Source organism: Rhipicephalus sanguineus, chromosome 7 (assembly GCF_013339695.2).
Source record: "Rhipicephalus sanguineus isolate Rsan-2018 chromosome 7, BIME_Rsan_1.4, whole genome shotgun sequence".
In the NCBI taxonomy this organism is placed as follows: Eukaryota; Metazoa; Arthropoda; class Arachnida; order Ixodida; family Ixodidae; genus Rhipicephalus; species Rhipicephalus sanguineus.
Genome location: NC_051182.1, coordinates 75090554 through 75103506, shown reverse-complemented (window position 1 = coordinate 75103506; position 12953 = coordinate 75090554). Strand labels below are relative to the sequence as shown.

Below are 12953 nucleotides of genomic sequence, written 5' to 3'. Positions count from 1 at the left end.
CTACGAGGAAATGAAGCGCCTTGGTCGCCTCGCGGAATTGAAGGACGCTCATTAATATCAGGCTTGACCGACAATGTGCCTGAAGAGATCGAAAGGCGCCTCGCTGGATTGACGCTATCTACCCCGGCCAAGTGGCTTGCTGCTGCACTCCTAGCGGAAGTCTCTATCCAAATTGATGTTTCCCCACGCTCGTCGAAGCAGCAACCCGTGCAACGGGAGCCTCATCCTACACGATGATGGAACCCTGCAGGATCAGTGCTCACCCGTCGCAGTGAGTGCCGATAGTGGGCATCTGCTGGTTTGTCAAATCAGTTTCACTGGCACAATGAGTGCCCTCGCCGTGAAATGGTGTCTGTTCTTGCTGTCAACCAGGGAAACGAAGAGGGCGGCCCAAAGGTTCACTAAGACGTTTTGGTGCACTTGTGAACGGGCACTAGGTGAACGCAACTTTGGATACAGGAGCCACCATTACCTGTATTAGTGACGTTGTGTTCAAAGAGCTCAAGCAGCAATTGGTCAAGGTTCCATGCATCAGTGTCCAACAAGTCACCTCAACAAAAAAACTTTGGGCCGCGTACACATACAATTGGAAATAAGGAAGATAAAGCAAGCAGTCCAAACACACGTTCTTCAAGGAATGAAGACTGAATTCTTGCTAGGCCTGGACAATGCCTCCTTGTTCAACCTTTCACTAAACTTGAACACCATGACTTTGCTTCAAGACAACGAAGTTCTGCAAACCCCCTTCGGAAATAAATGGTACGACTTCAGTGCGGATACATCCCAACTTCAGTCCGTTGATGTCACGCACCTTCCGACGTCGCAGCAAGTTGCTTTGAGAGTTGTGCTTCACAGTTACGAGGACATTTTCTCAAACTCTCAGATGGGCATCGGATGTATTGCGGATGAACGACATCGCATCGTCCTCAGCAACAACGTCCCGATTCACAGACCACCGTATCGATGCTCCCCGGCAGACAAAGTGGAAATTGTCAGGCAAGTGGACTTACCCGGAAGCAAGGTGTAGTGCGTTCCCTTTTTTTCACCATACACAACTCCTGTTACTCTTGTGGAGAAAAAAGGCGAAGGACCTACTCGCTGATGCTTTGATTACCGGAACCTTAATGCTGTCACTATGTCTGACTGCCAACCTACTCCCCGCATCGACGATGTGCTGGAATACCTGGGAAAATCGAAATATTTTTCAATATTGGATATTACATCAGGCTATTGGCCTGTCAAAATGAACCCAGAAGACATACCAAAAACAGCTTTCGTCACGCCGAACAGCCATTATGAATGGCTTGTTATGCCTTTCGATTTGAGGAATGCTCCTGATACATTCGAAAGAGCTACCAAGTCAGTGATAAGAAACATACCTTGGAGAATGTGGTTAATTACATTGATTATATCGTAGTTTTCTCCGACAAATTTTCTGAGCACCTACATCATTTCCAAGCTCTACTGCAAGCTCTAAACAACGAGAACATCAGACTAAATTTGAAGAAGTGTCACTTTACCCAAGATTGCGTTCAATATTTGGGTCACAGGGTGTCCCACGGTACCGTATCGCCTAAACGGAGCAATATAGAAGCAGTATTGCGATTCCCAAGACCAATATCTCCGAAAGAGCTGCAACGTTTTCTTGGCACCACCAACGTTTACCACCAGTTTATACCGCATTTCAGTGACATAGTTTTCATAATGACAAAATTGTTGAAGAAGTACACACCGTGGGAATGGGACGCTTCTTGCGGACAAGCTTTCGAGGAAATGAAAAATCATGTGACCGAAGAGCTAATTTTAAGAATATTTTCTTGCGAGAAACCACGCGTACTTTATTGCGACGCATCTAACGTCCGCATCGGTGCAGTCCTGAAGCAACGTGATGATGATGGCAAAGAGCACCCTGTCGATTATCACTCGCGCAAGCTACTAACGGACGAATTAAACTATGCCATAACAGAGCTTGAATGCCTAGCTATACTCGACGCTGTTGAGAAGTGGCACTGCTACCTTTATGGAAGACCATTCACTGTTGTCACCGATCACGCTGCGCTACAACGACTGAAAAACATCAAAGGTCCCCAGGGCCGTCTGTTTCGATGGCCTCTGAAGCTGTCTATGTATGACGTCAACATTGGGTACCAAAAAGGCAGCGAAAACATCGAGGCCGACGCATTTTCCCGGAGTCCTGTGGCTCAACTCCTGTCGTTACCAGAACTCCAAGGTTACCAGGATGATCAGCCTCGCTGCAAGTATACTACTGAAAATGGGTAACTATCGTGACACGCAAAGGAATTTGCAAAGTGTACGTTCCTCACAAGCTTCGACTGGAACTTCTGCAGAAAGCACACCACGCGTTTGGACATGTCGGAGTAAAGGCAACATTGGGGTTGTCGTCACCTCACTATTACTGGCCGGAAATCATCGCAGACGTTTCATCCTACGTCCGACACTGCGACATATGCCAGCGATGCAAGAAACATAAAACCAAAAGATTCGGATCCCTCGAGTCGCTACCACCCGCAGAACAGCCCTTCAATCTTTTGGCGATGGACATTACAGGTGGTTTTTCTCGATACGACTCTGCGAAGAAATTTATTCACTTGGCGATAGACCACGCTACGCGGTATGTCTGGTCGTTTCCCCACAAAAATGAAACATGTGACGCATACATTTCGTGCCTAACCACCATCTTCGCCGCAAGGAAGCCAAAGAAGTTAATTTCTGATCGTGGACCAGCTTTCACTGCAGGCAAGCTCAAACAGTTCTCTTGTGCTCGTTCTTAGTCTTTCCAAAGACAATAATGTCGTCGATATAAAACAACACGCCCTTGCAGCCCTTCAATATTTTCTGCATCATTCGCTGAAACGCGGCTGGTGCTGATGCGAGGCCAAAACAAACTCTGCGGAACCTAAATAAGCCTTCGTGCGTAATAAACGTCGTTATTTCGCGACTCTCTTTGGCTAATTCCACTTGATGGCAGGCTGCAACAAGATCCAGTTTTGAGAACCATGCTGCTCCGCTCAGCGCATGCAACAGTTCCTCCGTGTGCGGCAAAGGGAATCCATCAATGACTACTGCTTTGTTTGGCTCGCGCAAATCGACGCATAGGCGAATAGTTCCACACTACTTCTGCACAACCACTATAGGACACACCCATTCCGCAGTACTAACCCTTTCTATAATGCCTGCATCCAATAATCTTGTCAGTTCAGCCGCTAGTTTATCTCGCAGCGTCAGGGGTGTTGTCTTGTTAAATTTTTATGAGGGGGGAGTGTGTTGTGTAGAGTATAGGGGGCACTGTCAATGCTAAGAGCTGTATATAGGTGATTGCCATCAACATAAAGGGCAGTGCTTCCCCGTCCTTGGATCGGCTTGACTTATCACTCGGCACATCGCGACTCGGCGATATCACAAGTTCCTAAAGCGCAACAATGTCCACCAGTTGTTCACGTCCTCCCACCACCCTCAATGCAATGGCATGAACGAACGCACGAATCAGACCATCATGACACGACTAAAGTGCAAAATGAAGGAACAGCGGCAGAAGTCTTCGGTCAAACATTTTTTTTGGGCGTTGTTCAAGAATACAACAGAACCCCACACGAAGTAACCCGATAGCCACCATATTACCTAATGTACGGAATACCTTCTTACGAGACCTTCTTAGACACGACAAAGGAAATTGTGCAAGATGCAAGGAAGCATGCAGTGAAGAACACGCTCGCCTACCATGAGAAGAACAAGATCATTTATGACAAGAAGTTCCTGACACAAGATCTTCAAGATGGTGTGCTGGTGCTGTACGGAACACCTTGGCACCCAAACAAAGGAAAGCTCAGCTCAGTCATGCAACGGCCTTACACGATCCTTCGCAGAGTGTTTCCAGTCAACTATGAGGTCTACCGATGCGTGGCACCGTTAAGCAGAGATACCGACATTGTGCACGCCAGCCAACTACGCCGTTATTATTGTCCCAATAAGTTCACCCTCTCTCGGGGGAAGCGTGTGACGGTTCACCGGGTGAATGGGGGAAATGACCAAGAGGAAGATGAGGACAGTTAGAATAAACAGTTGTTCTGACATATATATATATATATATATATATATATATATATATATATATATATATATATATATATATATACATATATATATGTATATATATGTATATATATATATATATATATATATATATATATATATATATGTGTATATATATATATATATATATATATATATATATATATATATACGTATATATATATATATATGTATATATATATATATATATATATATATATATATATATATATATATATATATATATATATGGGTCATTCCATGCCAAGTGTCCCAGAGGTGGCGCTCGCACATCGCCGAATTTGCTCATAAAATTTGTGCCCTTTTCCTGTGCCACATAGAGTATTGTGGCAAAACAGTTTTGCTCGTAAAAAATTTTGACGATCATGGCGCCCCCTCGAAGTTCGCTTGTATTTGTTAAACTGTTAAACAAAAAATGATTTGATTAGATTTTTTTCACTACTTAACGATGTAGTATACTATCAAACGCCGCATGACGAGGATTTTTACTTGGACCGCATCAGTTTGAAAAATACGGTAAAACATGCGACAAATCGCACATTTTCTCTATTTCACAATTTTTTTCGGGAAGATTTGAAGTCTATTTGGTCCCTAAACCTTTTTGTACTAAAATACACTTTCTTGAAAATCTTACTATTATTAAGATTGGTTAGGGAGAACTCCACATAGCTCAAGAAAAAATCACGAACTTTGAAGATTTTCGTAGATTTTGAAGATACGCAGCTCGTTGTGAAACATAAAAATGTCGGAATTAATGAATAGGACAACTAAACAGAACCTCTGCGATAGTGTAAGCGTGGTTTCGAAGCTCAACACACAAAAATAGATTTTATACACATTTTTCCATTAGGCACAGTTTAACAAATACAAGCGCACTTCGAGGGGGTGCCATGATGGTCAAAATTTTTTTCGAGCAAAAATAATTTGCCACAATACCCCACGTGGCACAGGAAAAAGGCACAAATTTTATCAGCAAAATCTGCGATCGACGAGCGCCACCTCTGGGACACTTGGCATGGAATGACCCATATATGTATATATCAGAAGCGTGCTTGCTTTTTTTTAGCTAATAAAGAAAGCACACGAAATATAAAGAATAACACGTGACTACGCTCCCACCCGCAAAAGGTGGTAGCGCTGTCTTGACTTGTTACCTCACAGTGATCCTCTTTGCGGGTGCTGCTTCCTGATGCGCGCTGCAGTCTATTTACGTGTCATTTTTCAGGATCTCGCGGGCTTTTTTTTATTAGCCAAAAAAACAAGCACGCAATTAGTACGTTATTGAAAATAGTGCAGTTAGATGTCATTTGAACATGCCTGCATATTCCTCATCAACATTTTAATGATTAAGTGAGTATTTGTCGGGTTAGCAACAAAAGTAGGACTAATTATCCAAACCTAATTAGGGAAAAATTAGTAGTATCTACTACAGCATACTGGGTACAAAATGCACCTGGTCTGCTTCGCATAACGACGTTTGTCTTTTTTATCGTGCTGCGTAACACTTGGGACACCCTGTACATACATACATACATACATACATACATGCATGCATGCATACATACATACATACATACATACATACATACATACACACACACACATACATACATACATACATACATACATACATACATACATACATACATACATACATACATACATACATACATACATACATGTAAATATACGAAACATGACGGCAACGGCGACGCCGACGGCAAAAACCAGCCGAGATTGTCCATATAATTGCTATCGCAATAAAAAGAACTCTGACATTCAAATACTCTTCTCGTAGTGAATATTTGATGGCGAAATTAACGACTGTCGAGTTCCCAAACGATAATTTTTTTATTAAGTGCATCTAAGGAAAGGTTTGTTCCAAGGCGTGGCGCCGGCTACTCCCCACTTTCGCACAATAGCTGCCGTCGCAGAGTAGAGTACAAGCACAAAATGATACAAAGGCACATAGAACACTCACGCATTCAGTCCCAGGTGTTCTATCACTACGTGAAAACCATAAACTGATTTTGTGTTTCATTGCAGTATCCCTTTAAATGTTCTATCCGTCTTTACGACTATATTACGGCTGCCTATATCGTACCTCCATATTGAGCTCCCACCGTTGTTGGTTTGTGCGTGCAACATCTAAATGAACAATACCATATTTGACTCATACATGTAAGAGTGGCTGTGTAGATGCATTAGAAATTCCGTAAACCTTTTAATTCGACGTCATAACATGCGAAATGACAAATCATTGGTGTGCAAAGCCTGAGATCCCGGAACCAGCGTATCGGGAATAAGGTCGTCCATACTGTAATTCAGTTTTCAGAAATCGCTTCTAGTCTTTGAAATCCTGTATTTCCAGTTTGATGTTTGAGGTTTAAAGATGTACAGTACTCACGGACTGAAACGCGTGAATTTAGGGACAAGTAACGCGCATACTTTTGTTTCCACCGCCTTCACTTCTGGTCATATCGGCGTAGTTTCAACTCGAACTCGTAGATCAGAGCCAACACTATATTTAGAGACGAGAGTCTTCGCGACATGATATGGTTATCTCGAGCAATTGCGCATACCAGTCGTTATACTAAAAAATTTGATGTCGCGTTTGAATCCGTGAGCACTGTACATGATAATCTCTCTGCGTAGCGATCACGACTGTTACCGATTCTATTCTTAAACTCAGTCTGACTAATATAAACTCAGACTCACACTTTGCGCCAGCAAACCTGACACAATGCTATTTGCAGAGCGGTTTTTTTACCACACCACGCATGTAGTGAATCTCCAATAATAATAGTATATTTTGATTGCCTTTTTTTAGGGGCCACTGGTTATATGCAAGGAATGGTTGGAGAAATACGGAGACATCGTAGGGTACGTGTTATTCTTGAATTTATTTATTTTTGGTTGGGTAGGGAAATCTTCCTATCTAAAAAAGACCGAAATATGCGCAAAATAAGTAATATGCTCTTCTTAAAAATATCTGAATAGAAGGGGTGCATGTTTTTTGAGTGGCATTCTTGCCCAGTTCAAAGACTGTGCCCCCCTTTCCTATTTATTACAGTTATTGGTTCGTTGACTATTATAATATGCGTCGTCCGGAAGCATAAGTATTATTCTGCAGTACATATTAGCGCGATAGCGTTAGAGAGCTCGTTTCGCAGAAATTCCGGCGTCGACGTCGGTGACGGCGTCGTTGGTTGTGAGCGAAAAATCGTCCATGACTGAACATTCAAGTTAACGGTGAGCCATAACGTGCTCATATTTAATGGAACCCGAATCGGTCTGGTAATACATGCGAACTATCGGTTATATGTCAGCTTACAATATTTAACACCTAAGCTGTTCATGGTCGACCATTTGCGGGCCGAGTCGGCGTATCGCAGCTCCTAGCGGGTATGTGCCACAGAAATTGGGCAAGCCCCACTATTCTGAAGCTGCCCTAAAATGAAGCTCTCTATAACTAGATGAGAGCGCCCGCCGAGAGCAAGTGTGCGGGGTGTCCAGCAGAGTGGTGGTTGCTTGATTGCACAATGGCGAAGTTCAAGTTGAGAAGCCTTTCTGAGCTCTACCATAGTCAGAGGAACCCATCCCTACCATAACACCCTACCACAATCAGAGGAACGTGCGTTGACATTGTCCTTGCAAAACATGTGAGCCCAGAGCTAATAGGCGTGCGTAAGGTGGGGGGGGGGGGCAGGGGGGTGACCCCCCCCATGGTCACCTATGGGGGGAGGGGTGCAAAGTCTGTCCCAAACCGTGACGCGGTCGGACCCGTCCTGTCATTGTTTAGAGAGCACGGTTATGGCCATGCAGATTGTTCACGATAATAGCGGCCGAAGTACCCTGATGTTGCATTCCTAGAACTGTTTACTTACTATCTTTACTATCGGAAAGCCAGGGATGAAAGGTAGGTCAATGAGGGAGGCACGTCATCGCTTGATTTTCATTTTTATCAGCCATTGTGAAGCATGTTGGACTCGACTAATGAGGGGAAGGTGGGGGGAGCTGCGATGTAACATTGCCTCCCCCCCTAATGGGGAACGCTTATGCCTCTGACTGTACACTGACCACAAGGTTGTCATTTTGAAGTGTAAAGGCATCGGGAACCTATGCAAGCCGTTTAAGAGACCCTCAGTACGTGATACATCGGTGGGTTCAGCTCGAGTTTGCTAAGCAATATATCAACTCGACGTGGTATCGGCACTGGGAAGGACATCCAAGCACCGTTTATTAAAAGCAACTCCATTACTTTAAATAACAGCTATGTTATGGCACTGCGATACCGGAAGAATTGTTAAACGAGGGAAAATGAACCGAGAAACATTGGGAAGGCACTTGCATTACATGGGAAAACAATAGCGCTTCAAAGGAGATGCAATACCAATGCATCAGGGGCGTAGCCAGACATTTTTTTCGGGGGGGGGGGGTGTAACCATAATAAATGTATGTTTGTGCGTGCGTTTGTATGCGTGTGTGTATATTTGCGCAAGCAAAATAGAAAATTTTCGGGTAGGGGGGGGGAGGGTTGAACGCTTTCAACCCCTCGCGCCTTCGCTACGCCCTTGCAATGCATAGAAAAGCAGTGGCATGACGGAGGGAATCACCACCATCGCTATTCAGCCTGCCTTCACGAAGTAGAGTGGGAGCAATTTTTCCACACAACTTGCAAAAATGCAGCCGTGCGACATTGTTCTTTAAACAGTAGAAACTACAATGACATTAGCTGTTTGCCGAGTCGTAATGCCAGTCTATGCCTTCATACCTTGAATGCAGTCTTTTTTTAAACCAAGTTATTTTTTTTTTCTTTAGCGTGACATTACGTTGTGTTTGGCTTTTCAGTTTCTACAACGGTGCTCACCCGTTCCTTATCGTGAAGGACCGTGAGCTAATCAAGAAGATCCAGATAAAGGACTTCAACCATTTTCATTCCCGAGGGGTAAGCATTAAGTGTTTACACTTCGCGCTTATCTGATCAGGCCCATCAATAAACCCCCGTCCAGAATTTGTGTTACATTCATTCGGCGGATTGTTTAAAGAAAATGGCGGCAAGTACTTCGTCGCAACATTTTCTTTTCTTTTCAGAAATGTTGCACATCCCAAGCAGTACAAAAATCGGTGTGAGATAAGCACCACTTGATGCCACGCTTGCACTAGTGCTTTATCACTTCAATTAGCAGCTAAAATTAGCGTTTTATTGAATATATGTCTCATGTTACTAGTTACCACGGTTCAAGAATGTCGTTTCTCAGAGCGATTACCTGCTGTGAAAATGAGTTCTGCGGAATCCCGCAAGGTGGCGGAAGGGTAAAGAAAGGAAAACTGACAACCACCCGTATGCAGCACGAAGCCACAAGAAAATCCATGTGGATTTGTCAAAAAAGGAAGCTTCTTAGTTGCCGAAAAATTCGTCCTGGTCCGGGGATGGAACATGAGAGCAACGCCTTTCATTTTTAGAGCGCACCTCTTAGGCGCCCGTTCCTGCGTTGAGCGGCGTCGCCGTTGGCGTCGGCAGCGTAACCGATAGAGCGAACGAGGACGAAAGAGAGCGAACGCGGAGTATGTCGATCGATATCCCGAGCCACTGGCCTCTAACCGCGCTTTCTTCCGCCGTCACGCGCGCTGGCCCCTCGGTCGGAGCTCGTGCGCATGCAGGGCTGGCACGTGCAGTGCGGCTGGCTTCGCTTATCGTGACTGGGCTGTCGGCTTTTTTCTTGGATCGCGACACCTGCAATGGACAGAATGTTGTCCGTAGCACTCGAGCGCTGTCGGCGTTTCACTTGATTCGCGACGCCTGCAGTGCACACAGTGATGTGCTTAGCGCTCGAGCGCTGGCAGTTTTTGTGGTAATCTGTAACGAATATTACAGTGTTACAACTGCGGATAGCCAAAACTTCAAACACAGTTGGCGTTGTCCCAACACGAAGCTGCGCTCAGTATTCGCATTAGGCAGTATTGTAATCGTCGCTGCATTTTTTTTTGCAACTACGAAGCTTTCTTTCTGAGAAATACGTATAGATTTTCTTGTGGCTTCGTGCTGAATGCGCGTGGTTGTCAGCTTACATTTCTGCTGCTCTTTCGTCGTGCTCTCCTTTTCATGGGCTTCTGCGAGCGCTGCAATGGTGCTAACGTGGTAGTTGATGCATCCTAAATTGCATGATAAACCTGCGAATCGGTCCTGAGCTAATAAAATATTCTGCGCAACGTGAACACCTCTGTTATCCCACGTGGTACCGCACACAACAGTTTTCAAATTTATGGTGCACACTGACAAGTCCATATTATGTTAGACTTCATTGCGCCTTATAAAGTGTCGATAAGGCTTGTCTCAACACACACAAAAAAAAGCTGGGCGAGTCGGTTTTGATTCATATGCGAAAAGGCGTGACGTTTTGAAAAGGGCACACAGAATGAAGTTGCACATGTTTCGCTGATTCACCATGAAACTGGGGTGGCCTTTCTCGGACTTCACGTGAAGTGATTGTGCTGTGCGTTAGTGTATCTCTTAAGGGCATAGTCCTTTGGGGTTTAAATTCGTTGGCTTTCGGTCGCACTCGCAACAGATTTTTCAGGCAACAAAATTGTAGGAAGTTCGGAGCAGTGGGAGGCACAACTTGCGAGCTCCGACCCAGGGGTGCACTTAACGCTTCTGAGTCAGGTTATGCGAGCGGCGCAAGCCAGTGGGGCCCTGGACTTGGGGCCCCAACCAACATGCTCCTGAGTACCCCCTTTTCTACCCCTTCCCTCAAAATAAAGTTTTGTTCTTCTTCTTTTGGGGGCTCGGCTTGTGGTCCGTGTATCTCATGTGGCGTGATCACGCTTACAACCAAGTGCTCAATACAGGCCTAAAACAAGGCTAGCAATGCTCAAAACCGGGTTACAACAAACGAACAAGGTCTAAAATAAAATAACAGAAAAAAACAACTTAACTGCAATAATTAATCTAAAATTGCTAAAAGCGCTTTAGAAACAGGCGGCTGACACCCGCGACACGCAATAGAGGGCGCCACCGTTTTGCCGAACGCGAGATATAGCTCCGATATCGCGCGCTCCATGCCAATAGCGGCGTTCCATGCCGCTAAAGCAATAGCGCTTCTCCATGCACTTCGTTGCTACACCTGAAGGGTGAGACAACCTGACGGAACTCGCTGCAGACCACACGTATATCGACTGCCGTAACGAGCAGGAAGTCGATAAAGCTCAGCAAAAACATTGGGGGACCCTTAAGCTTCGCCTTTAAGAGATGAACGCGATAGCGAAATCCGGACCCTAGTGCGCACTTCAACCACTAAGCGCATACTTATTAACCTGTGTTGTTACACAAAAACGCACACGACACACACACACGCGCACCTCACTCATGCCTGGCCTCCCTCGTCGTCGAGCATCAATTGACACAGATGCCGCATGAAGTGTCGCAGGTAAGGTAGACTGTGTAGTGCATCCAGTTGCATGTGCTTGAAAGTCCGCGTCGTTCTGGCTTGTTCGTTCACTAGTTCACGAGAATGTCTCACCAGTAGCCGCCGATGAGCAGAACTGGGTAGTTTGGCCACTTGCCACTGCCGATGAGGTAGTCTTGGTTGTGCACCCAGTTGCTCGTGCTTCAAGGTTAGCATCGTTCTGGCTCGGTAGTTGTGGAACACTACTTGACATGCAGTGGCGTACCAACTCGTTCGCGAGTGGGGGGCTGGCGCCGTTCATTCTGTCCGCCGTATACAGGGTGTTTCAAGAAATATGTCCAGTATTTTTTTGAAAATCACAGAAAGGAGGTATCTGCGTGCTACCTGCAGCCTTACCTTTACTGTGGGAGAGGGCATTTTGAGATGCGTAGAAACATTAATTACGGCAGTGTATATAGAAATGAAGAAAATTAACTTTTTAACCAGTGGAAATGAGTGGTCGAGTCCAATGGGCGAATGGAAGCCCTTTCTGAGAATAGCCCATAGCCGCTCTGAAATTTCTGAAAGGCCGCCACTGGTAATCATGGAGGAAGGAAAAACTAAGGAGAGGCCATATCGTATCCCAATGCATTGCGAAAAGTGTGGCGGAAGTGACGTCAGATTAATGGGGCAAACAAACCGGTATGGGGCAAACAAAACAGCAGACGCCCCGCGGCGTGCTCTCCGCGGTGGTTCGCTTCTGCTCGGATTTGTAGTCGCGGTTCGCACGCAGTAAGATGTTTCAAGCAGACGTTTACAAGGCTGTTCGTGCGTGGCAGGCATGAGCGCTGCGTGCTGAAATTCTTCGTGGAGCGTTTTTGTGCAGCAGTACAGAAAGTACCGGTACGTGCCGTAATCAAAAGCATTCAGCCCCTACCTCACCGTATTCGAACTCACCTAGCAGTGACTTACGCGTTCTGCTGGGCGTTAGGCCTTTCTTTTCCTTTCTCGTAGCCCAATTTCCAGATCTATTGCCCGATTAGCGGTTCTTTGCTCGTGTATATGGAGTGAGCGCAGCAGCTATTCGGCGCAACGCCAACCTATAGTTGACGTAACTTCACGTCGAAAAGAGGACACCGCTGTATTGTATACGCGATCGTGCACGTAAAGTTTGTAATTCCAGTGCGCACACAGCACAAGCACGCAGCGAGCGCACAGCACATATTACATACATTACGTAGTCCGATAACGAAAACAAAAGTTTATTGTCCTTTCGTTTTAACGACACAGCCTCTAAAACGTACGATGCCTTCAGCGCATGGTATGTACGGCGCGTCAGACACTAAAAACAAAATTTCACGTGTGTTCCGAGTTGACACAACGAGTAAGGAGCAACAGAGCGCGCATCTGAGAGCTCCGCATGCAAATACCATGCCTTAGTGATCACTAATGAAG

The 12953-nt window shown here is 45.3% G+C and overlaps 1 protein-coding gene across 1 annotated transcript in view; it reads left to right on the top strand.

Moving 5' to 3' along the window:
• LOC119399528 (cytochrome P450 3A29-like) overlaps positions 1-12953 on the top strand; it is a 96557-nt gene that overhangs the window by 18205 nt on the left and 65399 nt on the right. Inside the window, exons 3-4 of the mRNA XM_037666339.2 lie at positions 6941-6993; positions 8962-9058. Coding sequence (XP_037522267.1) covers positions 6941-6993; positions 8962-9058 — 150 coding nt within the window. The remainder of the gene's footprint in view (positions 1-6940; positions 6994-8961; positions 9059-12953) is intronic.